The sequence below is a fragment of the Equus caballus genome, chromosome 2 (assembly GCF_041296265.1).
Source record: "Equus caballus isolate H_3958 breed thoroughbred chromosome 2, TB-T2T, whole genome shotgun sequence".
NCBI classification, from domain to species: Eukaryota; Metazoa; Chordata; class Mammalia; order Perissodactyla; family Equidae; genus Equus; species Equus caballus.
This window is the reverse complement of record NC_091685.1, coordinates 39,767,572-39,795,317: the sequence shown is the minus strand read 5'-3', so window position 1 is coordinate 39,795,317 and position 27,746 is coordinate 39,767,572. Positions and strand designations below refer to the sequence as shown.

Below are 27,746 nucleotides of genomic sequence, written 5' to 3'. Positions count from 1 at the left end.
ATGGGCATGGATGTTAGCTCAGGGCCAGTTTTCCTCAGCAAAAAGAGGAGGAGGATTGGCAGCAGATGTTAGCTCATGGCTAATCTTCCTGAGGAAAAAAAAAACAACAAAAAAAGAACATATTTTTACTGAGTGGGTCACACTGTATATACTGTTTTTTCCAGTTAACATTGCATCGGTGGTATATTTCCCTTGCCAAGCAGTCTTAGGGTTTCTCTTTCCCCAGCACCTATGCATGGCCTGCTCTATGTGGTTCATCCACGTGGTGACATTCCTCTTCCCTCTGCCCTTTGCCTCTGTGGGAGGACCCCTGACCACCCAGGTCGCACCTAGGCTCATTCCTCTCGAGCCTATTCCTCTAGAAAGAGGCTCCCTCACTCTGAGGGGCTCTCCCAAAGAAGGGAAGGGTTTTCCCATAGATGGATGCCCCTGGCTGATGTCTGCTCCAGGAGCCCCTGTTCTAGAGACCCTCGAGATGTTGGGCTTTGAGAAGACCCAAGGCTGTGAAGAGGCTCTTAACAGTTTCATTCATTCAACAACTGTGACCTCAGGTGCAAGACGGTCCTTGGCTCCGAGGTTCCGCTGGCCTCCCAGGGACATCCAGGCGGATGAAGTGATTCCCTTTTTGGGAGATGGTGAGGCGCTCTCTGCATTTCCAGCAGCCAGGAGGGTGTGGGCAGGAGTGTGGGTGCCTCCGAATACACTACTGCCCGCCGCTGCCCAATCCGGGCTCAGACCTCCCGCCTATGGGTTTGGGGAAGAACTAATGAAATCCTAAGGGCTGTTCTAAGTGGGCTACAGGTAACAATGTCATTAACCCGAGCAAGACCCGGTGACCAGATGCTCTTACAACCCCCACTTTTCAAGCGACGAAGCTGAGGCTCACGGTGATTGACACCCCCAGGCCTCGCGCGGAGCCTGGCGTACAGAAAGCGTTGCCTCGCCCCCTCGGCCCGCTCTGCCTGGTGGCGGGGAAGCCCCCTCGGGAAGCCGCGAGGAGGGCGGGCGGCGGGAGGACCCGGGAGCCGCAGGGCCAGGCGGAGGGAGCCGCCCCGCTCGGAGAGGCCTCGGTCCCGGCAAGTCTGCCGGAAAACCCTTCCCCCCGGGAGCGCGGCCGGGAGGGTCGAGAGGGGCGGGGCGACACCGCCCCCGGGGCGGGCTCAGTGCGTGGCAGCGGGACTGCCGGCCGCGTCGCGAAGTTTCCAGCCTGCCAGCGCTGCTGGCTGCCCGGACGTCCCCAGACCTCGGCCATGCGGCCTCTGCTGCTCCTGGCCCCGCTGGGCTGGCTGCTCCTGGCCGAAGCGAAGGGCGACGCCAAGCCGGAGGGTGAGGGCCTGGGGCCGGGGCCGGGGGCGGGAGCGGGAGCGGGCACGAGGACGGGAGGGGATCGGGGCGGGAGGGCTGGTCCAGGGGCTGCCTCCCTAAGGACCGGTCTGTACTGGAGGCCTGGGCTTCCGAGGAAGTCTGGGTTCCGGCTGCTTGACGCCGAGTCGCTGGTGACTTGGACAGATGACTTCCCCTCTTGGGGTTGCCGTTCCCACATTCGCGCAGCTGGGAGGGGAGGGGCAGCCCAAGTCCTGTTCAGCACCAAGAGGGTCAAATAATAAGAGCACTCATAATAATAACGGCAATGGCTACCGCTTGGGAAGCGCTTAGGAGGGGCCAGGCATCAGCGAAGCATGACCGCAACCCTGGGAAGTGCGTTCTTCCATTAAACCCATTTTTCGGCTGGGCAAGCTAAGGCACCAGAGTTGATTCGTTTGCCCAAGTCACACAGTTTGTGGGCCTTGGAACCAGGATCGACACCAGGTGTGTCTGCTTCCAGAACCCAGCTCAGAACCACTAGGCCTCACAACCGTGGGGTGACCCGCTGCTGTGCGGGGTCAGGGGTGGAGGTGGCAGGGGTGGCTCCCATTGCAGAGCCCTCTGCACTTTCACCTGTGTCCTCTGTGGTCCGCTCTGCCCCTGCCAGGTGGGTCTTACTCTTTCCAGGTTGCACACGAGGAAACTGAGGCCCAGACAGGTTCAGTCACTGCCCAGGGTTGTCCAGCCATGGAGGGGTTGGTCCGAGGTCTGCTGGACTCCGGGTCTGGTGCTCCTGCTACATCTTCAAGGCAGATTGGATTTCAAAGTGTGCCCCGCTACCCTGATGGGTGCTTCTGTCCTCCCTAGCCCTCCCTGGGCCACCTCCAGGGCTGCCCGCCGAGCACCTGAGAGTCCCATGGAGGACATAGACTGTGGCAATCCTAGCAAAGCAGAGCTGAGCTGGCCACACCTCCCATGGCACCCTCTTCCCTCGGCCCACCCTCTGGGAGAACCTGGGGGCCCAAGGGGGCAGGGTGGCAGTATAACAGACCCTCGGGCCTGGAGAAGGGATGGGAACCCCCATTTCTGAGTACCTCCTGTGTGCTGGGTTGTGCCCAAGGCCACACACCTCTCACTGGTAACGCTGGTGGTGCTTAATCTTCATGAGGCTTGGTGTTCCAGCCTGCCAAATGGGGCACGAACCCCCACTCCTAGAGGTCTTACAAGGATCCGAGGGATGAGGCCTGTTGGCGAGGCTTCAGCTCGTTGCCTGGCTCATAAAGGCATTTCCTGGCCCAGTGCTGCCAGCTTCCCTGGAGTATCTCAGCAGGGCAGTAAGACAGGTCAAAAAATCCAGTGAGGGAGGTGCTGAGCCCTGGGCTGGGCTGGTGGTGTGTGCAAAGGGCCTGTGGGCTAGGTCCACTCCCTGGCCAGGAGCTGGGATCCCTGTAATAGCCTTTTTCCCTGGGCCTCTCTTTCCCCTGCTTCTGCTGATGTGGGCTGCCTCCACCCCAGACCATCCCACGAGAGAAACTCCAGCTGCCCATGATGAAGCCCACAGAGGTGAGTCAGGGAGGGACTAAGCTGATGACAAGGTTTCAGGTGCTCTGACTCCCAGCACGTAATGGGAGGGGGCCAAGCAGACACAAGGCAGCCCCTACGGAGGGTTCAGGATTCAAGATGTTGCTGAGATAATCCGGGTGAAGCACCCAGTAGACAGTAGATCGTTGACTGGGGCACAGGAGACAGCGGGTCCCAGGTGTGGGGCTAATGGCAGGCTCCCCGCAAGTTGAGGCCCTGTGCTGCTCTTGCTCCTTTCAGACCTTTTGATGAATGAGCAATCACTAGCTCCATTTTGCAGATGGGAAGACTGAGGCCCCGAAAAGTTGAACACCTGGTCTCAGGTTGCCACAGGTGGTTGGAGGTAGCATCATTGACTGGGAGTCAGACCCTCTGTTCCTTCCTATGATCCCCACTTCTGGATGGGGGAGCTATTGCCTGGAGACGCTGCCTGGGGGAACCTGCTCAACTCCCAGACCCTGCTGAGGTGGGACCCTCAGCCTGCTGGCTAGGAGGACAGAGTGGGATAGTAGTTTTTCCAGCAGGCCTTGCGCAAGCTGCCCACTGACTGGTGTCAGCTCCTCCCTTCCCCCGGCTGGGCCAGATGCCCAGTCCAGCACCAGGTGGCTGGGATGGGGCAGCTGCTGAGGAACATTCCACTGGGGCAGGCGCAGGGATAGGGGCACAGCGGGGCCTGAAGTGGGGCAGGGGATTTGCTATGGGGTCTTGGGGAGTCTGGAAGGTGGAGATACTCTCAGCAGCTTATCCGCCTCCGCACCTCAACACCTGTGAATTTGGCACATGGGGAGAAAGATGGAGTTTTCACTTTCAGGGAGCTCCCAATCTGAGGGGGGGACATGGAGCTCCTCACCTCAGTGGACGCCCAGTCTGGTGGGGGAGACACAACCCTCTGCTCCCAGAGAGCCCTGTGCCTGAGGAGGGAGGCATTGGCGTGTCCTGGGGGAGCCCCCAGACCAGTGTGGGGGATGGAAAAGGCTTCAACAGAACAACATCCAAATAAGCACGTTTCCATAGAGCTGAGGGGGCAGGCGAGTCCAGGGGCCCTGGTCCTTTCTCCCTCTTGCAGAGGCTTCTAGCTGATCCCCGCACTCTCCCTGGGCTCACACCTTTCCCTGCAGGCCATGGGATGGCCATGGGGAGGGAAGGACCAGCCGGAGCTGACGGTGCTGAAATCCGAGGCTCCAGGGATGTCAGCTGGGCTTGGGGGGGGGGGGCGGTGCCAGGTCCTGCTGTTCCACAGCAGGAAATGAAAGTGTCCCAGGAGTCAGGGAAGCCCAGCTGGATGTGTGTGTGTTGGGAGGGGGGCTCTGAGGAGACCCTAAAGCGGCAGAAATGAGGCCATACGCTGGGGTGGCAAGGCTGCCTCCTGGACACTGGGATCCACACCTGCCATTCTACTGGACTCCGTTTCTGGCTTCTGTTCCAGCCCCAGGTGGGCCTGGAGGATGGGGGAGGAGCTCCATTCATTCCCACGTCCCCAGAGAGCGGACTGGGTGTGTCATGATGTGTGTCATGACGATGCCTTGAGAGCCGAGGCCGCACACTGACCATTCACCCCCTTGCCCGGGCTGGCTCTGCTTGGGGCAGAGGGGACATCAGCCAGAGCACAGCCGACCCAGGCTTGAGTTCTCAGCCTTCTCTTAGGACCCCGGGGGGGTGTCCGCACTCCCTGCAAGCCCCCTAGCTCAGCCTCTTCGCATCATTCTTGCTCAGGAAGGCAGCTCCTCTCCATCCCCGACCCCCAGGGCAGCACCTGCCTCCACAGCCCCCTCTCTTCGGGGAGGCTCCCTATGACAAGAACCCGTTTGGCCACATGGCCAGGTACTGTGTTAGGCACGTGAAGGACGTTAGCTCATTTAATCCTCACAAGAGTGTCTTGAGGGAGGTAATGTTATTGTTGTTACTGCTCCCATTTTACAGATGGGGAAACAGAGGCACAGAGAGGCTCAGAATGCGAGTGCCCAGCAATCTGTCTGTGCCGCTCCCCTCTGCTGTCGCTCGTTATCTCTGTTGACCCTGGATCACAGGTTGTCCATCTGGGGAAACCACTGCTGGACTTTGGGCAGCGGGTCAGGAGGGCCGAGAGCCCTGCCCCCAGCCCGAGGGGGCCCTGCTGGATGGGACAAAGCAGGGAGCAGGGCCCTGGTGCTCGGAAACCACTTCCTCCACGTTGTCACCTGTGGCTTGCCCAGAGCTCTGGCCCGGCCTGGTGGGCTGAGGCGAGTCCTCACCGCGTGACTGGAGCTGAGTGCCCACGTTGGGAGGCCTGAGAGGAGGCGGCCGGGAGTCCCAGCGTTCCAGGGTGTCGGACAGGGGACCGTGAGGGTAGGAGCATGGGCCTGGGGAATTCCAGCTCGTTCCCTTCTCGCTTCGAGGTTCTGTGACCTTAGGCAGGTTAGTTCGCCTCTCTGTGCCTCAGTTTCCTCACCCGTAGAAGGGGGGATGGAGATGTCACCTGCAACGTGGGGTGTGGATACTTAAATGCGGTAGGAATGTAACATGCCTCGCGCAGCGCATGGCATCTAGTGAGGGCTCAGCCGGTGGCACCGCTTCTGGATCACCTTCCCACGGTGCTCCCAAGGCCAGGCAGTGTGCACCAGGCCCAAGTCACACTCAGTCCCAGCCACGGTGAGGGGAGGGAGACCAAGGAAGTAAAGCTGGGGGCCTGGCAAGGGGAGAGGAGCAGCTTTGTACTGTACATCGCCTGCCGGGCACACCGAGACTGCATGAGGACTGCCGAGGAATGCCCGGATAAGGGATGAGATTAAGGAGGGCTTCCTGGAGGAGGTGGACTGGGGCCTCTCTGGGGGAAGGAGCAAGTTTTGCAGGGAGGACAAAGGAATGGGGTGCAGGCTGGGTTCACTGAGGCTCTTTCGTGGGGGTGTTCAGAGATGATGCCAGGGTCCCTTGCAAGAGGGGCCTGCCTTGAGTTCCCTTGCTGTGAACCACTCCCAGGCCCCTGCTTTGGGGCCCAGAGTCAGGACCAGGGCATGGTTGGATTAGAGGTTTCCAAATGCGGCTGACGTCAGAATCACCTGGGAAGTAAAGATCCAGACCCCTGGGCCCATCTCAGACCCCTGTCCCGGGGCCCGGAGTCTGGATTTCACGGCCTCCCTTATGATGCTGATGTGCAGGCTGGTTTGGGGCCCCGTGGACTGGGTGATCTCCTAAGATCCTCGGCCAGGGAGCGGTGCTGTGTGGGCCAAGGAACCCAGGATTGGATAAGGCTGCAGTGGGGCACGTGGCAGCAACCGGAACAACAGAGAAGAGACAGGCTGGGCGGGAGGAAGGTGGGGTGTGGGGAGAGTCCTCCCCCCCCCCCCTCAGCTAGACGGATGGAGACAGACGGCCTGGCCGCTGGCCCAGGCTGGGCAGTGCGTGCAGAGGTTAAGAGATGGGACTCCGGGTCTCGGCATCTGTGTCCGATCCTGGCGCTGCCGCTTCCTAGCTCCCTTGGGCAAGTTACTCACCCCGTCTGAGCCTTGGTTCCTAACTGTAAAGTGGGGGGTTAGTGTGTGTCAATTGCTGAGAACAGAGCCTGGCATGCTGATGGTGTTCAACAAAGGTGAGCCACCGTTTACTGTTGTTCAGAAGCAGTAGCTCGAGAAAGGGGCCTCGAGACACTCCCCCCGCCATTCCCCTGCCTGCTTCCCGCTGCCTGACTTCAGGAGCCCCATCCAATCCAGAATCCAGAATCCTACACGGACACACACGCTGGCATTTTCCATCATGAAATGTGACACTCTTCCTGTCCCCGGCAGCCCCTGTCTGTGACAAGAGGGCCTCAGAGCGGGCAGCTCTGGCTCTCCTCTTGGAGAGGGAGACGTAACCATCCTGGCAGGAGTTGGGGGAGCCCTTCCCCAAGTGTGAGCAGCGCCCCTCTTTCCCGCTCCCCAGGGTCCAGTGGTGAGGCCTCCCCTCTCCACACCTGCCTGGTGAATCCACCCTCCTCTGCTCCAGGTCCCTGGCCCACCCCCAGTGGATTCCTGCCAATCTCTGCTCGGCTGCCTGGCGCCAGCCCCCTGCTCTGAGGCCAGCAGCCTGCCCCTCTGCTCAGTTGGCTCTGCCAGGCCGGACCCCTTTGTTCTTTTAGCTCAGGCTTCTCCTGACATCCTCGGTGGGGGTGTGGGAGGGCCTTACCTGCCTGTGCTGGCCTGGCCCCAGGCTGGGTCTGTTCGCCCTAAAAAGTGCTCAATCCTGGATCCCAGGGAAGTAAAGCTCAACCAGTAAAACAGTGATGCAGAGCTGCAAAGTGGGGCCCTGCCTCTGAGGGCAGGAGAGAGGTCAGGAGAAATCTGAGAAGGCTTCATAGAGGTGGCGGCAGAGAGGAGGTGTCCCTGTCACTGGCCCTGGGACCTGGAGGAAGGTTAGTGAAAGGGCAGAGGGCGGGAGCCCTGGCAGGAGAGGGGAGCCCAGCAAGGTGGGACTCCTGCCTAGAGAAGGGCCTGCTCAGTGGAGGGAATGAGTATGTCGGCGGGCTGATGAGTGAGGGCCTTGAATGCCAAGAGCAAGGTGTTTGCCTCTCACTAATCAGCACCAGTAAAAGCTCTTAGCGTGTGCCAGCATCCCAGCAGGGATCTCCTTTAATTAGTCCAGCAGCCTTGGTAAGGAGTGACTGTTCTTATCCCTGTTTTATGAAGGGGAGACTGAAGCTCAGAAAGGTCAGGGACTTGCCTGAGATCACACAGCTGGTAAGGAGCAGAGCTAGGATCCCGACCAGGCAGGCCAGCTACAGAGCCTTCACTTCTCAAGAAGCACAGCCTCAAAGTGCGGCCTGGGAGGGGCTTCCCCACGGCTCCCAGAGATGCTGTCTGGGGAGTTGTTTCCAGCAGGTTCTGTTGCAGAGGTGAAGCCACGCTACCGAGCCCAAAAGAAGTCCCTTGTCAAAAAGGTGGGCAAAGGCTGGAATTTCAAGTCGTTTTCTGCTCCTCGCTGGCTCTCAATGGTTCTCACGCTGTTGGGAGAATCCAAGGCCGAGTGAGGCTCAGCAAGAAAGTCTGCTGGGATTGATGAGCAATGTCTGCCCTGAGTGCGGGCGTGGAAAGTGGTGGTGGTCTCTGGGCTACTGTCCGACATTGACCAGAGAGGTCCTCCTGGTGTTCAGCACTCAGAGTGAACCCTTCCCACCACCCTGTGCGAGCCCCCTAGATCCAGGGAGACCCAGTCCCCCAACGCAAGGTGCAGACACCTCTGCTCTGGATGCTTCCTGTTGTGTCCGTCAGTTGCCAGCTGGATGGAGCCCTGGAGGGGGATGGGGAGACCCAGCTTGTGTCCCAGCTCTGTCCTTAGCTGAGTGATCTTAGGTGCAGCCATCCCGCCCTGGGCCCTGGGCCCTTGTCTATAACGGGTTGATGCAAAGACACATCCTGCCGGGACTTGACGGGTCACCGGGACACCCCTCCTCATCCTCCATTCCCATTCACCACGCTGTCTCTGTCCCCAGACAACCTCTTAGTCCTCACGGTGGCCACGAAGGAGTCCGAGGGGTTCCGACGCTTCAAGCGCTCAGCCCAGTTCTTCAACTACAAGATCCAGGTGAGGCCCCCCCGGGGGGCGGGGGGCGGCCAGACACAGCTGACGGGCGGTGGGAGAGTTCAGGAGCTGGGTGTCCGCCCTTCCCAGACTGACTTGGGGCCACAGGGAAAGCTTCTGGAGCCTGAAGGATGAAGATGGGTTAGGAAAAGCGTGACGGGAAAGAACATAAGCAGAGTCCAGGAGGTGCTGGCGATGGAGAGTGTGGGAAAGTGAGGCTGGGGAGGCATGTGGTGGTCCTCACGTTAGTGTGCCTGCCACTCCCCTGGGGGGGTGTGGCTGGATTAGAGGGCAGGGCTGGGGAATCTGCATTTCCACACGTCCCCCCAGGGGATTTTGGAATGGAGATCTTGCCTGTCTAAACGCTGCTCTAAAGACATGGGCTAATACCCAGTTGGTGGCACAGGCTTGTTGTCCTCTGCATGCAGTCCATGGGGCTGGGCCCTGCAGGGAGACGATCCTCCATTCAGCTGGGTGTGCTGAGTGCCCCCTCGTGTCAGGCACTGTGGCAGGCACTGGGGATAGAGTGATGGACAAGACAGACCATGGCATTGGCTGGACAGCTTGCGGACTAGTGACATTAAGCCAGGAGAAAAGTGTATTAGCTCACATGAATGAAGGTTGAAGCAGAGGGTGGCTTCAGGCATAGCTGGATCTAGAGGTTCAGCAGCATGGTAAGGGCTTGCCTTTCCATCTCTAAGCCCGGTGGTGGAATGGTTTCCCCACGGGGAAGGGGAGGAGATGCTAGACAGACAGAAGCAGAGATGCCCACTGCCCGGTGGGGGGATTTGGCTGGCTAGCTAGTTCTTTCGCAGAAGCCCACATTAAGGGTGCTTTCTCTGCAGGCGCTGGGCCTGGGGGAGGACTGGGACGGGGACAAGGAGACGTCAGCGGGCGGCGGGCTGAAGGTTCGGCTGCTGAAGAAAGCTCTGGAGAAGCATGCAGACAAAGAGAACCTGGTCATTCTCTTCACAGACAGGTGGGTGCCTGGCGGCTTTCTGGGCGGGGCCCTCAGTGGGAAGATAGAAGAATATTCTAGAATGAGGCCCTCCCAGGACATCAGGGATAAGGGGTGGTCACTCTAGCTAAGGTTGCCCAGTGTTAGGGGTCTCTGGATGCCAGGAAAGACCCTCTGGTGCAGCCCATTCCCACTCTTGCTGGAAAGATGGGCAGAGGACCTGCCCAGGGGTGGCGAGCCATGCTTTAGCGGGAGAAGGGCACGGGTTATGGGGACCTCTCTCTGCCCATGGTGGGAGTGGGAACATGGCGGGCAGGGCCAGAAACGGTGGGGCAGATCCAGTCCCCAGATGGTGGGGGGAGGGGGATTTATGAGAGCCTTGATCCGAATCCCGTCCTGCCTGTGCTCTGCTCCCCTCCCCCCGCCCCATCTTGCCCCTGCCCTCCTCCGCCTGCCCCATCTTCCCCCGGCTCCCCTCCGCCCTGCCTCCTCTTCCCCCTGCTCTCCTCTCCCCTGCCCCATCTTCCCCCGCCCTGCCCCATCTTCTCTCTGCCTGGCTGTCCCCCTGCCCCCTCTATGCTGCCCCATCTTCCCTCTGACCCCCTCTGCCCTGCTCTGCTGTCCCCCGGCTTTCCTCCCCCTGCCCCATCTTCCCCCGGCTCCCCTCCGCCCTGCCCCATCTTCTGTCCACCTCGCTCTCCCACCCGGCTCCCCTCTGCCCTGCCCTGTCTTCTCCTGGCTTGGCTCTGGCCACAGCTATGATGTGGTATTTGCCTCGGGGCCCCGAGAGCTCCTGAAGAAGTTCCGGCAGGCCAGGAGCCAGGTGGTCTTCTCGGCCGAGGAGCTCATCTACCCCGACCGCAGGCTGGAGGCCAAGTACCCGGTGGTGTCCGATGGCAAGAGGTTCCTGGGCTCTGGAGGTGAAGAGCGGGGCCGGAGTGTATGGTGGGCTCCAGCGGGTCCCTCCGCTGCCGTTGTGAGGATCCCCCTTGGTTGGCACCCCATGCGCATGTCTCACAGGTCCCCAACCTGGCCATCCTGAGTAGAACCCCTGACTCTTTACCACTAAGCCTGCTCCCCTGCAGTCTTCCTCATGTCATGAACAGCCACTGTCCCCTGGGGCAGGACTGGAGTCACCCTGGTTCCTCCCTTGCCCTCCCCCACCTCAGACTGCTGGTGAGTCACACCACTCCACCTGAGAGATCTCACATCCACACCCACTGCACCAGGCTCCTGGCCGCCTGCAGTGGTCTCGGAACTGCTCTGCCAGCCTCTACCCTCACCCCCTTCCAGTCCGTTCTCCGCCAGCAGCCAGATGGGAATCCACTCACATCTCTCAATGGCTCCCCGTTGCATGAGGAATAAAATCCATATTCTATTCTGGATTTGTCCGTCCAGCCCTGGAAGGGGGATCCACCCCTGGCAGCCACTTTTCCACTTTGGCCAGGAGAGTCAGCTCATCCAGATGGCCGGGAGTCTGCGTTCCAGCCAGGGAGCTGTGTGGGCTGTTCCCTGGAAGCCCCCATGCGCTGTGTGACCTTGACCTAGCCTCTGCCCTTCTCTGGGCCGAGTTTCCCAGATGACTGCAGAAAAGGAGCTCCAAGCCTTTCCCCCCCCAGCTCTGCTCTGCTGGGGCTCCTGGTCTAATCATTCATTTACCGCCTTGTGGTACCCAGCACCTGAGCTGGTGCCGTTCGGTGGACACCATCGATCTTTCTCTCTGGGCTCAGTGGGAACTCATCACCAAGTGGCATTAACTGCCGGGCCGTTTCCGGTCTGTGGACATCACCTCCCCTCAATCTAGGAGGACTTCTGAGAGGAGGCAGGGCTTGTTGGTGAAGGAGTGGGAGGTGGGTGAGAGGGGAGGCTGGGAAGAGAGCCCTGGCTTAGAGGCTCAAAGCTGAGTGTCTGTCTCTTCCTGTCCCCTGCCAACCCCCAGGCTTCATCGGTTATGCCCCCAACCTCAGCAAACTGGTGGCCGAGTGGGAGGGCCAGGACAGCGACAGTGACCAGCTGTTTTATACCAAGATCTTCTTGGACCCAGAGAAGAGGGTAAGAGGCGGCAGGCGGGGCTGGAATGCTGGTCCCACGGGCCAGGCTGCACTGGGAGCTGCCGCCCTGAGGCCTGAACCCCCGGGTTGGGCCTGACACCCGTGTTTATCCATCCGTCGATTCACTCATTTATTCCGTGGATATTTGTTGAGAGCCTGCTGTGTTGAAGACACTGTCACGTGCAGGGCGGGGATGTGGCAGAAAACCAGACAGTTGGGTTCTCTGCCCTCAGGGACCCCCAAGTAGGGGAGACAGGGATTTATAACCTCGTGTCAGATGGTGGTGATGGTGATGAAAGGAACCGACAGGCTGAGTTGCCCCTTCCACCTGCCCTGGGGGGCTTCGGAGAGCCTGACAGGCTTCGGAGCCCATCTTGAAACAGGGATCATCGAGGGGAGTGGAGGTGGCAGAACCAGGCCAGTGTGGCCCCAGACCCAGCCAGTGTCCTCTGGGCAGGCAGGAAATCTGGGGAGTCCTTGGAGGCCAGGATTCCTGGATTCTGCCCTACTTACCCCCCCACCCCCATCCATGCTGTGCTGTGTGACCTAGGGTAAATCACTTCTCCTCTCTGGGCCTTGGTTTTTATCATCCACGAAATGATGAAATGAAGTGGTTGGACTCGTGCAGTGGAAACTATGAACTTGATGTTTTTGTTAATTCATTCCTTCCTCCTTCCCCTTTGCCTCCAGCGACATCACTTGCAGAAGCCCAGGTTCTAAAACAGAAAAGTGGAGCTCGTCTCTATGGAATAAGGGCCAAGCCTAGAGTGCCACTTGCCCTTCCTCAGCCTGGCCTAGGGTTCCACCAGACACAGTCAAATCTTGAAGAGACAGACAGCATTGTGCTGTGAACAGGAACGTCAGGGCCAGGCTACCTGGGTTCAAATGCCAGTTTAGTCAATTACTAGCTGTGTGACCTTGGGCAAGTTACCCAACCTCTTTATGCCTTGTTTTTTAATCTGTAAAATGCGATAACAGTAGTACTTTTTCATAGGGATGTTGTGCAGATTAATTTAATTTATATATATAAAATATTTAAAATAGTGATTGATTCACAGCAAGTGCTAGATGGGTGTTTGTTATTATCATGGTCCTTGTTATTGTGGAACCAGCTGTTTCCTTAAATTCCTTCTAGTTCTGAGAGTCCCTGGTTCTCTCTGAATGGAGCCACGAGACCAGTAGATCCCAGGGGCTTGGCCACTGGCCGACCTCCCCAGGGCTGCCAGCTGCCCTGATATGACAGGGCCGGCACGTGTCAGGAGGGGAACTGGCAGAGGTGGGAGGCAGGCTGGCCACACTGGCTGTGATGGAGCCATGTCCATGCTGCAGCCTGTTGCTCTCTTTCCTGCAGGAGCGGATCAACATCACCCTGGACCACCGCTGCCGTATCTTCCAGAACCTGGTTGGAGCCTTAGGTGAGCAGCCCTGTGGGGAGGGGATCCTGAGAGGGTGAGGTGAGGAGGAGACGAGGGGATTCCTGGCAGGGCCTGAGCCAAGGAGGAGAGCGGGCTGGTTCCTCTCTGGCCATGGTGCTGGGAGGTCCCCCGCCCCATCGCCTGGTCCCCTGGGACCTTTGGGATGTCCTGGGGCAGAGCTGTGTCTCTCTGGGAGTGGCGAAAGGAGGCCCACGAGGTCGGTCCACAGAGCTAGGGGCAGGGAGGCAGCCGCTCAGCCTGGCGGAGCTGGGGGATGCACACAGCAGGTGCACGACTCCTGCCCTGCATCCCTGGTCCTTAAGGTGAGCCTGCTTCTCCTCCTTGCCCTGCCGTCCCACCTGCCGGGTGCAGGCTTCCTGGGCTGGGGGTGGGGACGGAGCTGGCAGGGAGCTGATGGACGACTTGAGAAGTGAGAGGCTGCTTGGTTTTGAAACCACAAAAGCCCTTGGGCTGGCCCCAAGTCTGTGGCTGCTGATGACATTGCCGCTATCTTGGTGGGTGACCTCAGGCAAGTCACACATCCCCCTCGAGCCTCAGTTTTCCCATCTTAAGCAAAGAGAAGTTGGATTAGATCATTGCGTGGTGATTTTATGGGGTGAATGAACCCCTTTGAGAATCTGATAAAAGCTGTGGCCCCTCTCCCAGGAAGGTGCAGAAACCTCGCAGCCTTCTGCCTGTGGTTTCTGGGAGTTCGTGAACCGAGGTTAAGAAGCTGGATCCAGATCACCCCTTGGGTAGGCCAGGAGCTTGCACAGAGGGGCTCCCCTCGTATAACCACCCACCACAAAGGCCCCCCTCCTCAGCATCTTCTCAGGCCTCTGAGAAGATAAGGCCCCTGTGCATTTTATAACTGTCGGACAAGGCAGCTTCCGACCCGTTGTCTTGTGTGCAGACTAACCAGGTCGGAGCTCGGGCGGTAGGACGCGCTGCAGGTCTCTCTCGCCAGGACAGGATCTCTCCCTGCCCCGCCCAGGCCCTCCGGCTGGCTGGCTGTTCTCCCTGCTGGTCTGCACACCTGTCAGAGCAGGCCCCTCCCAGCACCTGGCCGCGGGGCTTCCTGAGCTGTGTCTGGAGCTGGGGTGTTTCAGGTCTTCACTTTCTCCCCTCCCCTGCTTCCGGCTCTAAGAAGTCGTCACAATAAAGAATAGGGGTTGCCGTGGATTCCATGCTCACGTGTACCGGGCGTGGTGCTGGGTGCCTGCTGGACACGGAATCCTCCCATTCTTACCCCCATTTTACAGAGGAGGAACTGAGGCTCAGAGAGGTGGAGTGACTAGCCCGGGGCCACCCCCTGCTCACTGCGGGAGAGCTAGGATTCGAGCCCAGCCCATCAGCCCCAGAGTTTGGTGCCTGGGCCTGATGCTGGACAGATCTGTGCTTTCTGACCCCCAGATGAGGTCGTGCTCAAGTTTGAAATGGGCCATGTGAGGGCGCGGAACCTGGCCTACGACACCCTCCCCGTCCTGATTCATGGCAATGGGCCCACCAAGGTAGGGAGGGGCCCCAGCCAGCAGGGAGAGAGGGAGGGACACCAGGGCCCCGATTCTGCTCTCACTGTGACCCCACAGCTTCTCCTGGGGTCAGGGCCAACCACCTGGGCCCCACTGTGAGCTTGCTGCCCCTGAGCTCATGTCTGAGTTCAGTGTGGCGTCTTCTTTCCTTACTGTGGTGGTCGGTGATGCCCTGTCCATCCATGCTGGACCACAAGACACATAGAGGGCCACTGTCCCCATCCAGGCCTGGGCTGAGCTGCCCCAAAGCATCCATACTTCATCACCCTAGGGCAGATGCATTTGTTCATTCAACAAACATTTATTGAGCATTTGCACAGGGCCTGAGGCGTAATCAGTCAGGAGCAGGACAGGCTGGTCCCCACGCTCCTGAAGCTACAGAAGGGGCTGCGGTGCTGGCCAGCCCTGGGGAACTGGCCCCCGGCTCACAGCACGTCTCTGAGTGTGGTGCTCAACCACCCGTGTCAGAATCGCGTGGACCGGGGAGGAAGCGGGGCTTGTTCAAAATGCACATTTCCTGGCCCCATCTAAGAGCTGCTGCTCAGTTGGACTCTCGGAGGGGGTGGGGCCCCGGAATCTGCATTTTACCAGCTCCCAGGAGATCCGGGGATGAAGAAGTGCTAGAGCACTGGGTCGGTCCTCCCTCAGAGCAGCTTCGGTCATCTCCAGGGAGACGAACCTGCTCTCCAAGACCCGCCCAAAATACCGGCACATTCCTGCCCCCTTAGGGTGGCAGAGGGCTGGGATGTGCCCCACTAGGGCCCAGAGAGATGTGACTCCATGGTTGTGGGTGGGTGGGCCTGGCCCAGCTCCTCTCAGACCCCTCATCTCCGACAGCTGCAGCTGAACTACCTGGGCAACTATATCCCTCGCTTCTGGACCTTCGAGACGGGCTGCACGGTGTGTGACGAGGGCCTGCGCAGCCTCAAGGGCATTGGGGTAAGGCTGCCGGACACGGGGCGCTCCGTCCCCTGGAGTGGGGGAGGGTGGGCGATTCTGGAAGAGACTGTGTTGTCTTCGGTGGGAGATAAAGGGGTCACCTCCCTGTTTGGGGTTCCTTCCTCCTCCTCACCCAGGCGCCTCCTCCTGGAAGCCTTCTCAGACTCCACATGGCTCCAACTTCCCCCAGGTGCCCAAGTTCCGGTTTCTTCTGCCTGGGCCTTCAGGCTTCCCTACAGCCCCCTCCCCATCCCATGAGCCTTACTCCTCATTCATGGCCCACTCCAAACCCCATGCCAGCCAAGCTCTCTGGACAGCATGCCATCTGTCACTCCAAGTTTGGGCTCATGCTGCTCCCCATCCCCAGCAAGGACATCCTCCTGCTGCTCCCCTGCCAGTCCCTGCCTCTGTCTACCTGCACATCCTGCTTGGCGCTCCCCAGGCCAGGCCCCTTTCCTGCTAGTCCACACGCCTCTGCCTCTGGCTCTTGATCCCTCGGGCCATCCTCGGGGCCCAGCAGGGGCTGCCATGGCCTGACTCCTGTGCCGCCCCTCCCCCTGCAGGATGAAGCTCTGCCTGTGGTCTTGGTCGGCGTGTTCATCGAGCAGCCCACGCCGTTCCTGTCCCTGTTCTTCCAGCGGCTTCTGCGCCTGCACTACCCCCGGAAACAGCTGCGGCTTTTTATTCATAACCATGTGAGTGGCAGGCACTTGTTGGGGTTGCTGTGTGGCTTGGGTCAAGGGTCCAGCCTCGTGAGGTGGCCTGAGTTCCTGAGGAACTGGCTGAACCAGGGCTGTCTGGGGCAAATGGAAGTGGGCAGTGGGCTGTGTCCCCAAATTCCTGTTGACTCTGGCTGGGTTTGAATTCCCATGCTACTGCTTATATTAGCTGGGTGATCTTGGGCATGTTACTCAGCCTCTCTGTGCTTCAGTTTTCTCATCAATTGAATAGGGATCCAACAGTACCAACCACACAGAATTGCTGCAGGGGTTAAACGAGTTGACGTGTGAAGTGCACAGAGGAGTGCCTGGTGCATAGGAGACACGTGGGAGGTGCTCTTAGCCATTGTCGTTATTGTTTCCCTCCCTGGCCCAATCAGTCCTTCCTAATTTGATCTGGTGATAGTCAGATTGGTTTCATTCCTTGAGGACCTTCTGGGGAATCGAGGAGGGCCTGGGACCACCGCTCCGTGGGGAGCAGGCCTGGAATCTGCATTCCTGGCTCCCTCCCTTTCCTGCCTCTCCCTCCCAGCCCCACAAAGTCCCACCTCTCAGCTTTTACTCATCCTGGTTTCCCCAGCTGGGATGCCAGAGGCACTCTCCGAATGCTGCCTGTGCTCAAGGCTCCTGGGCTTCCCGAACGTCTTCTCAGCTGCCCCATCTCAGCTCGTCCCTTTCTGAGACCTCTCAGCCCTGCGGTCTGCACCCCACCCCCACGCACCCACGGCCCACACTCGGCTCAGCTCTCTGTCTGTGTCACAGACATTCACTCAACTGTGCAACGTGCCGCATGGAAACAGGAAAAGGATGTAGGCTCTCCTGGGGGCCTCCAACTTCCCTGGAGATATCAAACAGCATGCTTATGAATTATCTGTAGAAAGAGAGGTGTCACAGGCCATGTCTGAGGACCTACTGTGTGCTCCGTCTGACTTGTTGACTCCTTACGGGGACTCTGTGTGGGAGGCATGATCACCGTCCCGTTTTACCAGGGAGGAGACTGAAGCCGAGACAGGTGAAGTGACTTGACCAAGGTCACACAGCTAATCATAGCAAGGCCGGCCTTTGCTCTAAACCGTGGGTTTGGTTCTAAAGACCCTGCTCTTTCTGCTTCCCCAGGCAAGGGGCCCTGGGTATGGACTGTTTGTCAAAGCACAGTCCAAGGATCACCTGGAGTGTTTTGTGACAGAGCAGATCCCTGGGCTACATCCCAGACCATCAGGATCAGTGACTCTGGATGTGGGACCTGCGGGTGGGGGATGCTCTCCTGGTGACAGAGGCTCTTAAGAGGCCTGTGGGCCTGGCCTCATCAGGGGAGGGTGGTCAAAGGATGGGCAGAGAAGGGCACTCCAAGCAGAAGGTCTGGCAGGGGTAAAGTTCTGGAGATGGGAAAGCAGATGGCCAGGGATGTGCCAGGAATGCAGGAGAGCAGCCTGCAGGGCAGAAGGTGCTGTGGTCCCTGGCTTGGATCTTCTGTCCTCGTCCTCATCCTCCCGTCCCCTCACCCCCGCAGGAGCAGCACCACAAGGCTCAGGTGGAGCAGTTCCTGGCAGAGCATGGCGGCGAGTACAAGTCTGTGAAACTGGTGGGCCCCGAGGTTCGGGTGGCAAACGCCGATGCCAGGAACATGGGCGCGTGAGTTGGGGGCCAGGGCACCGTGGTTCTCTGCTGACGGAGGTGGGCGGAGCAGCGCCAGGCTGGGAGACAAGAGTTCAGAAGGCTGTGTCGTCTCCAGCAAGTTCCTGCCCCTCTCTGGGCCTCAGCGTTACCATCTATCAAAAGGGGAAACAGTCTCTGTCCTGCCAACGTAGGGGCTCCTGGGTGGGGCTGAGCAGCGTCGTTTGGGTTCAGGAAGGAAATCAGAGAAGGAGGAAGGACTGGAGAGCCAGAAGTAGATAACTGCTGAGAATTTGAGGAACACTCTCTGATTTTTTTTCCTTTTTTCTCTTTTTTAAAGATTTTATTTTTCCTTTTTCTCCCCAAAGTCCCCCGGTACATAGTTGTGTATATTTTATTTGTGGGTCCTTCTAGTTGTGGCCTGTGGGATGCCACCTCATCGTGGCTTGGTGAGCGGTGCCACGTTCACACCTAGGATTGAACTGGCAAAACCCTGGGCCGCCAAAGCAGAGCGTGTGAACTTAACCACTCGGCCACGGGGCCAGCCCCTGATTTTTTTCCTTTTTTACTAAATCAAACAGATGAATAACTTGTGTTGACTGTGGAAGCATTGGACAGTCCAGATCGGAGGTTGGCAAACTTCCTCTAAAGGTTTAGATAGTAAATCGGTGTAAATCGGTTTTGTGGGCCTTGCCGCAGCTGCTCAACTCTGCTGTTGTAGCACGAATGAGCGTGGCTGGCCTCCAACAGCATTTTATTTATGGACACTGAAGTTTGAATTTCTTATGATTTTCGCATAATAAATTTTGATTTTTTTCCCCAAACATTTAAAAATGTAAAACCGTTCTTAGCTCAAGAGTAGTATGAAACCAGGCAGTGCGGTGGATTTGGGCCATGGACTGTGGTTTGCTGAGCCCTGGACCAGATAAACAGAAAGAACAGACGTTTTCAAGCTTTTGGTACAAGTTACCAAGCTGTCCTCCACAAAGGCAGAACCGGTTACCCGAGCCCTGGGCAGTGGGGGTCGGGCTCCCCAGGACCAGCGTTTTCAGGGCTCTTGACACCAGTTGCCAAGCTCTGGGCTTTCGTCTCAAGAGCTTGGTGGCCCAGGGTTTGGGTCTCAGAGACGGGAGGGACCTTCAAGGCTGCTGGTCCCAACCTGCACCCGGGCTGACCAGCTCTCTGAAGACCCTCGGCCGGTGCGTGGTGGTCGCAGATGTGGGCAGCGGTGAGAGTGCAGCCACAGGGTGGCTCCGGGATCCCACTCACCCAGCGTCCCCCACCCTGCAGGGACCTGTGCCGGCAGGACCGTGGCTGCACCTACTACTTCAGTGTGGATGCCGACGTGGCCCTGACCGAGCCCAAGACCCTGCGACTGCTGATTGAGCAGAACAAGTGAGGCTGGGGGTGGGCTGCTGCAGGTGGCAGAGAGACCCTCAGAGCCAGGGCTCCCAGCCCAGCGCTGCGCATGATCAGCCTGGGCATGGACTGCAGCCCCTCCCCTGCCTCCTTCCCTCCCCCCATCTCCTCGTCCTCCTCCTCCTCACCTGTTACCCTGGGCTTGCCCCAGCCTTGCAACGGTGTCTTGGTCTCAAATGTTCCCCACCCCACTGCTACCAGCCCCCAAACCGCCCCCTCCCACCCCTCTGTTCCTGGCTGCCCTGTGGGAGGGGGTAGGTGCTAGATAGGCCAGACCCCCGTCCAGGCCCTGCCCTGGGGAGGTGCCTGCAGGTGGAAAGGCCTCCCCCTCCCCTTCCCGGTTGCTGGTTAGATCTGCCCCACGCTCCCAGGGGGCAGAAGGACTCCCACTGAGGGCTCCCTTCCTCAGGAATGTCATCGCCCCGTTGATGACCCGCCACGGGAGGCTGTGGTCGAACTTCTGGGGGGCAATGAGTGCAGATGGCTACTACGCCCGCTCCGAGGACTACGTGGACATTGTGCAGGGGCGGCGTGTGTGAGTACCCCCAGCATGGGGGGCACTTTCGTTTGTCCTCCTGGCCTTGCAGCACCACCCTCCCCAGGATCCCTGCCCTTGTTGCCCTCAAATTCCTTCTGAACCTTGATCAAGGAAGACTGTAGTCAGACACCCAGAAGGACTTCCTGACAAGTATCCTGAGCCCATGTGGCCAGGGTAGGGGAATCAGAGCTGCACTCTTGTGCCCTCCCAGCCTGTGGCTTTCCCTTCCCCTGGCCCCTGACCCCCAGTTTGTGACCCCTTGCCACTGCCTGTGGCCCCCTCCATCTTCTTTTCTATCCCTCAGTGGCGTCTGGAACGTGCCCTACATCTCGAACATTTACCTGATCAAGGGCAGTGCCCTGCGGGCTGAGCTGCAGCAGACAGATCTGTTCCACCACAGCAAGCTGGATGCCGACATGGCCTTCTGTGCCAATATCCGGCAGCAGGTCAGCCTGGGCGGGGTGGTCAGAGGAGGCCCCATTGATGGGGAGCCTCAGGCCCTGGCGCTTCTGAGATTCCCACGGGGCTGCTCAAAGGCTGCCAGGGCCCCGTGGGCACACTTGGGGCATGAGAGCTGGTCCCTGTGGTCTGTGGGGATCATCGTAGCAGAGCTAGTTTTTTACCGTCTATTTTATTTATTTATTTATTTTTATTAGAAAAAGTTTTTTTTCTCCTCAAAGCCCCGATACATATTGCATATCCTAGTTGTAGGTCATTCTAGTTTTTCTGTATGAGACGCCCCCACAGCATGGCTTGATGAGTGGTGCTAGGTCCATGCCAGGATCCGAACCAGCGAACCCTGGGCTGCCAACGTGGAGCGTGCAGATTTAACCACTCAGCCATGGGGCCGGACCCTATTTTATTTACATTTCTGAGAGAGCCTAAAGAAAACTAAACTTCCCACCTAAACATACTCCAAGTAACATGTCCAAGGGATACCCTTGCCCTCTCCCAGGGCTCCACCCAGGTTTTTTTGTGGCTATTTTTTAAATGTGACAGCAGGATGGTGTTTTTCCCTATGCCCAAAACCTCAGGATTAGAACAGCATCCTTTTCTTTTACACATTCATTCTTTCAGTCCTGTTCAGTCCTCCAGGAAGCCTTCCCTGATTGCGACTCCAGTGTCAGGCCTGGGTGGGCGCTGGGGAGGTGGGGTGACCTGCACTCGGTTCCCAGATCGTGTGGACTTGAACCTGGTGGGCAGAGGGGGCTGCAGGCGTGCCCCTTCCTGGTGAGGGGAGGGGAAGGGAGGGAAGGGGAGGGTCTCTTGCATATGCCTGCTCTCCCCAGGATGTGTTCATGTTCCTGACCAACCGGCACACCTTCGGCCACCTGCTCTCCCTGGACAGCTACCAGACCACCCACCTCCACAACGACCTCTGGGAGGTGTTTAGCAACCCCGAGGTGAGGCCCTGGGGGGCGGGCAGGGACCCCAGCGATCCTGCGGCTTGAGGTGCCTCCATCTCAGGGTCTGACAGTGGCTGGGACCCTGTGGGCCACCTGCCTCCCTCTGTCCCAGGGGGCTTATGGGCAGGATTTGGGTCCAGAGAGGAGGGCGTCTTGAGAGGCAGCCCCATCTAGTGGAGCAGGGACCAGGAGTCAGAGGCCTAGGTCTGTGGCCTGTCAGCTGTGACTTAGTTGAGCCTCTCAAGCTTTGGGGCCTCAGTTATCTTAGCTGTGAAATGGGTATACTATCCCAGCCTGACTCGCCTCTGAGGGTGCTGCGATGCTCAGAGGAGGAGAAAATTGTGACAGCGTTCCTAGACATTGCAAGCTTGTGGCTGAGCGGGCACATGCACATAAGTGCACGCAGACCGGTACACACATGCACACACGTGCGCACATGCACTGACTTGTGCAAGTACCAGCTCCTGTGGGCACACTTGTGCACTCAAACAACGCACATGCGCCCAGTGGGCGTGGATGCATGCAGGCTCCCCCGGGCACGCACACGTTCACTCACGTTGCACAGGGCCTGGGGGGAGGAGCCCGTCTTGGAGCATCCGTGGAGTTGAGCAAGGGGTGAGCCCCAGCTGGCCCAGGCCAGGCCTGAGGACCCCAGCCCGCTTCCCCCTCCCTACAGGACTGGAAGGAGAAGTACATCCATGAGAACTACACCAGGGCCCTGGCGGGGAAGCTGGTGGAGATGGTAAGGGCTGGGCGCCCTCTGGGACCAAAGCTACTGGATTTGCCCCCTGCACCTGCTGCAGGTGTGGAGGGTGGAGGAAGGAAATCTGCTGACCTGTGGGAGAGGGGAGGTGCCTTTCTGTACTCCGGCAGCGCTTGGGGTGAGAGAATGGGCCGAGGGATGCCCCCTCCTCCTGCTGGTGCTCTCCAGCTGGAGCCTGCCAGGTCCCAGGCTTCTTCCCTGGCCCAGGCAGGAAGAAGGCAAACATCCCCAAATGTGGTCTCGGCTGCGGGCCGTGGGCCAGGCGGAGAAGCGGGTGCTCCTCTGCTCCCCTGGAGCCTGGGACCTCTCCTCCCTTGACACGCATGTCCCTCTCCCGACCCTGGCACTGGGAGCTCTGTGACCTCGGCTGAGAAGGGCAGCTCTGGGCTCTGCTTCCTTCTCCCATCAGCAGCTCACTGAGCCCCTGCTCCATGGGGACACTCGTGGGGACGCTTGGAGGGCTCACACACCGGGGTGTGGGGCAAGGAATGGACCACACGAGGGGCCTTGTCTGTGGCGGGTTGTGCACAGGGCCGTGGGAGCAGAGGGAGGATGTGGTGGTGGCCCTGCGGACCCCTGTGGCTGAGTCCCGATCCTCCCCAGCCTTGCCCGGATGTCTACTGGTTCCCCATCTTCACGGAGACGGCCTGTGACGAGCTGGTGGAGGAGATGGAGCACTACGGCCAGTGGTCTCTGGGAGACAATAAGGTGGGCCAGACGCCGGGGCCGGGGCTGCTCGTGCCCGCCCTCTGGGCTCTTTTCCTGGCAAGCTGGCCAGCTTCTCTGGGACTCTTTAGATGGGGTGCTGGCAGGGTTGCCTGCAGGTACTTAGAGGTGGAGGGATTGAGAGATGGGATGGAGTGTTGGTCTCCAACTGCCATTCCTGCCGGGTGACTTTTTTTTTTTGAGGAAGATTATCCCTAAGCTAACATCTGCTGTCAATCCTCCTCTTATTATTATTATTATTATTTTTTTTTTTTGCTGAGGAAGACTGGCCCTGAGCTAACATTCATGCCCATCTTCCTCTACTTTATATGTGGGATGCCTACAACAGCATGGCTTGCCAAGCGGTGCCATGTCCGTACCCGGGATCTGAACCGGTAAACCCTGGGCTGCTGAAGCAGAATGTGCGCACTTAACTGCTGTGCCACTGGGCCGGCCTCTGCTGGGTGACTTTGAGCTGACTTAATTTTAACTTGCTAGGCTCCCAATTCCTGGTTTGTTACTAGAATGATAGAGCTTCCTTCCCCAGATGGGGCGTGGAATGGGGGAGGAGTGAGCAAGTGTGGGCTGAGGGAGAATTAGGGAGTGACGTCAGTGCCAAGTTCACCAGATGGCAGAGGTGGGTGTTACGGTGGACGTGAGAGGCTGTGCATTCTCTGAAGGAGGAATCCCGTGTCTGCACTCATCTTGGAAAGTTCGGGAACCATTTTTAAAGGCACATGAGCCCCTGGGCCTGTGTGCCTCAGAGACCGGCTGACCTTTGAGCTGGCAGCTGGACTAACCTGTGGTTCTGGCTCCCTGCCTGATCCATGTGCTTTCTCCAGAACCCGGTGACTGGCGTAGCCCCTGCATTCGGGGGTCTGTTAGGCCTTGTGCTCCAGTGAGCGGGCCAGCCCTGGACTCCAGTGCCTCAGCTGACCTGGGGCCCTCCGCATTGGTTTTCTGTGCTGTGTAACAAATTACCACAAAACAACGGTGTAAAACAACACCCATTTAGTATCTCTGGGTTTCTGGGGGTCGGGAGTCCGGATGTGGTTTATCTGGGTCCTGTGCTCAGGGTCTCTCATGGCTGCAATCAAGGTGCCAGCCAGGTTGGGGTCTCCTTGACGCTCGGGGTCCTGTTCTAAGCTCGTGTGGCAGAATTCATCTCCTTGCATCTGTAGAAGTCAAGGCCATTTGCCTCTTCTGGGCCAGCAGGAGACTGAGTCTCTCTCTTCAGGACCCTCATTTGAAGGGCTCCCCCAGGATAATCCTCCTTTTGACTCAGCCAGACTCAACTGACTAGTTACCTTAATGCTATCTGCAAAACCCTTCACCTTTGCCCTGTAACCTCACCTCATCCCGTCACATTCACACGGCAAGGGGAGGGGATGGGACAGGGTCTGAACCCCAGGCAGTGGGAACCAGGGCAGGGGGCCATGTTAGCATTCTGCTTACTGCACTCTCCTTGGTCACTTCCAGGACAACCGCATCCAGGGTGGCTACGAAAATGTGCCGACCATCGACATCCACATGAACCAGATCAGCTTTGAGCGGGAGTGGCACAAGTTCCTGGTGGAGTACATCGCCCCCATGACAGAGAAGCTGTATCCAGGCTACTACACCAGGGTGGGCACGCCCGGGGTGCAGGCAGGGCGAGGGCAGGGGGTGGAGAGACTGCGGAGAGGAAACGGGGAAAGGAGAGAGAGGCATTCCCTGCTGGGGCCGAGGCCTGAATATTTTTGGTCTCCGGGCAGGAGTGAAGTCTCCCCTGGGGGCGGGGCCTCTGAAGGAAGAGTCTGGGGCAGGCGGAGGCCACTCTGCCCTGGCCTCTGACATCACCCCTTTGACTCTTCCCTCCATGTCCTCAGTGACGCGGATGCCAGCTCACCAAGCGAGCCCCCAGCCAGCTGGCCAGCATGCCCGCTCCTGCCCTCAGTTTCCCATTGGCTGCATCACTCACACATCTGTTGACTGCCTTGTTGGCTTTCACACTCCTTCTCTCACTCAGTCACTTCCTCGTTCACATGGTTTCCTCAAACACCTGCCTTGAGTGTGCCTGGGCCCTGCCTTCAAGGAACCAGCAGCCTAGATGGTTGCCAAAAAGGGTTGTGAGGACTAGATTCGTTCCTCCCCTGCTCTTGCTTCTCTCTTCTCCTTTCCTCCGCTTCCTCCCCTTCTTTCCCTTTCCTTCTCTTCCTTCTCCCCCTTCTGTCCTTCCCTCCCTCCCACGTTTTGATTGAGAGCCTTCCCTGTGCCAGGCAGTGTTCCAGGCACCGGAGAACACAGAGTAAACAAGCCTGCCCTCAGGGAGCCAACACTGCAGCCGACTGGACGAGGCCCCCTGTCCGCCCTGCCTTCCTGGCCTTGGGCGGCCTCTCTCTAATGCCCGTTCTGCTGTCCTCCTCCGTGACGCAGGCCCAGTTCGACCTGGCCTTTGTTGTCCGCTACAAGCCTGACGAGCAGCCCTCGCTGATGCCCCACCACGATGCCTCCACCTTCACTGTCAACATCGCCCTGAACCGGGTCGGGGTGGATTACGAGGTGCGCCGGGGGCGGGCAGGTGGCAGGGCTGCCTGGTGAGCAGCCAACGGGGTGGTGGAGGCAGAGGGGCCCAGGGTACGTCCATGCCAGAGCACCAGAGAGAAAGGGTGCTGGCAGTGGGGAAGGCTTCCTGGAAGGGGTGGTTCAGAGAACAAGTTGGCAGGAGGCAGGGGCCTTTGGACATGACAGAGAGCACAGGCCCAGGAGGCGCGGGCCTGGGTCCTGCCTCCGCCCTTACCAGCTCTCTGGCCTCAGGCACGTTTCTTAGCCTCTCAGTTTCCTCCTCTTAGATGGGAAAACTTAGAGTTCCCTCTGTAACCTTGTGAGAATTAAATGAGCTCATCCAGGTACTGGCTTACAGGGACCCACCGTAAGTGCTTGAGGAATGATGGCTGTTAGTAAGCAGGAGTTTAGGGTTCTCATCATTCTTGGAAGTAAGAGGGCTGCTTTGGGAATGGCGGGGTGGACGAGGTGAGTCCAGGGTGGGCCAAGGCTTGTGGCTGGAGGGGAGAGCTGGGGAAACCAGAAAGTCAGGAGAGCAGGGAGGGAGCAGTTCTGGGGGCCTCGGTGCCCCAAGTGAGGCCTCTAGGCGTGATCCTTTAGGGAGCCAGCCATTCGTTCATTCATTCACTTCTTAAACTACTATTTTCTGAGGTTTGTGGGCCTCGGTCCTGGGCCAGGCTCTGTGAAGGACACCCATAAAAACAGCTGTCATTGTTTGAGAGTTTACAGCGTGCCGGGAGTTCTCATAGGAAACAGTTTCGACCCCCCAGGGACAGACGTTAGTAATATCTAAAGAGTTTTCGGTTGTCACAACTATGGGAGTGTTACTGGCATCTAGTGCATAGAGGCCAGGGGTGCCGGGACAGCCCCCCATAAGAAAGAGTTATCTGGCCCGTGGTGGTGATGGCTGTACGGCAGTCTGAATGTACTTATCCCAATGAACTGTGCGCTTAAAAATGGTTATGATGGTAAAGTTTATGTTACGTGGATTTTACCACAATGTAAAAAAAGAGGGGCCGGTCTGGTGGTGCAGTGGTTAAGTTCGCATGTTCTGCTTTGGCAGCCCGGGGTTCTCCGGTTCGGATCCCGGGTGCGGACATGGCACCACTTGTCAAGCCATGCTGTGATAGGCGTCCCACATATAAAGTAGAGGAAGATGGGCACGGATGTTAGCTCAGGGCCAGTCTTCCTCAACAAAAAGAGGAGGATTGGCAGCAGATGTTAGCTCAGGGCTAATCTTCCTCAAGAAATAAAATAAAATAAAATAAAATAAAAGAACTTTCTGGCCCAGAATATCCAGAGTGCTAAGGTTGAGAAGCCCTAAGCTCTTACTTGTATCATCTCATTTAATTCTCACAATCTGGTGCCCATTTTCCAGAAAGGGAAACTGAGGCTGAGGTTGCTCACAAAGTTGGTAAAAGGTGTAGCTGACATTGCCCAGGGCTGCCTGACTCCAAGGCCAGCGCTCTTGACCCCTGGGTCTTTGCTGGGTGTCTTCCCTAGGCAGCTTATAGCTGTCACTCCACAAGGCACAAGGGCTGCTTGGCTGGGGTGGCTCAGATGGGAGAATGGGGGGTACTAGGGGAAGGGCCCAGCTTCCTCTTGGGGAAACTGACGCTTCCTGTTGGGAAACTGACACTTCCTGTCTCCCAGGGCGGGGGCTGTCGGTTCCTGCGTTACAACTGCTCCATCCGAGCCCCACGGAAGGGCTGGACCCTCATGCACCCCGGACGACTCACGCACTACCACGAGGGACTCCCCACCACCAAGGGCACCCGCTACATCGCGGTCTCCTTCGTCGATCCCTAATCGGCCAAGCCTGGCCACTTCGGACCTTTTCCTCGTTGCCAACAACCACTGCCCAGCAGCCTCTGGGGCCTTGGGGTCCCAGGGAACCTGGTCCAGCCTCCGGGCTCTTGACCTCCCATTGCTTTCGGAGCCGCCATCGGAGAGACTGGGCCGCAGGCCAGAGGCAGAGCACACCTCCTTGGCTGGGGCTTTCCTGGTGTTCTGCTCCCCACCCCGGGAGATGGGGTCCACGCTCACTGCCTTGTAACAGCTCATCCTCTCCCACCTGTTCTCCTGAAAAGCCCGGTCCCTCTTCCTCTGCCTCTTCCATGGGCCCAGACCTGAGCAGAACCGGGCTTACCCAGCTGCCCAGAGAGACTCTAGGGGCCAGAAGCCATGCCCCAGAGCTCCCAGGCGGGGCTGCCACCCGGGAACTTCTGCTTCAAGCTTCAGGGTAGACACAGAGACCTGGATGAGACTCAAGTCCCCTCCCTGATCCTGGGCCTGCTGAAGCCCCTTCCTCCATGGCTCCTGTCATGAGAGCAAAACATTGTCGCCTGGAGACGGTGACTCGGAAAGCCTCCTGGGAGACAGGAAAGGCATCGATGCCACAGCTCCATCCTCTACTTGACCCTTGCTGGCGGGAGGGGAGTGATATGTCCACACACTGCACTGCGTCATCCTGTTCCGGATGCCTCCGGAGAGAGGGACGGACAGTCAGAAACAAGGGAGTTTCTATTAAAGGCCATCCAAACCACTGCGTGGGAGATGCTTGGGTGGGCATATAGGCGCGTGTCGGGGCCATGTCTGCAGGGAGAGGCTGTAAGAGCACATGGTTGGCAAGAAAGGGTGTGTCAGCAGACCTGGTGACTTGTGTCACACGTGATCTCCGTGGCATCTGTATATTCCGTAAATCCTTACTGTGAGCAGGCTCTGG

The 27,746-nt window shown here is 58.6% G+C and overlaps 1 protein-coding gene across 4 annotated transcripts; it reads left to right on the top strand.

The window, feature by feature from the left end:
* The first annotated feature begins 940 nt into the window (after positions 1-940).
* On the top strand, positions 941-27,566 carry PLOD1 (procollagen-lysine,2-oxoglutarate 5-dioxygenase 1). 4 transcript variants are annotated; one of them, XM_005607521.4, is made up of 20 exons: positions 1,055-1,326; positions 2,821-2,868; positions 8,330-8,421; positions 9,264-9,397; positions 10,133-10,296; positions 11,316-11,428; positions 12,779-12,842; positions 14,256-14,353; positions 15,212-15,313; positions 15,877-16,008; positions 17,543-17,664; positions 18,937-19,041; positions 19,475-19,600; positions 19,908-20,049; positions 20,893-21,006; positions 21,686-21,751; positions 22,376-22,480; positions 23,957-24,103; positions 24,893-25,018; positions 26,675-27,566. In XM_005607521.4, exons 1-20 carry the CDS (start codon positions 1,251-1,253, stop codon positions 26,828-26,830), a joined length of 2,232 nt encoding a protein of 743 aa, XP_005607578.1. In that variant the 5' UTR covers positions 1,055-1,250; the 3' UTR covers positions 26,831-27,566. The 4 variants fall into 4 exon arrangements, 2 of the variants coding, with proteins under 2 accessions (XP_001491381.1, XP_005607578.1); XR_011433361.1 differs by having other exon boundaries at positions 1,151-1,326; positions 24,736-25,018; XR_011433364.1 differs by lacking the exon at positions 2,821-2,868 and having other exon boundaries at positions 941-1,326; positions 24,736-25,018.
* The last annotated feature ends 180 nt before the right edge of the window (positions 27,567-27,746 follow it).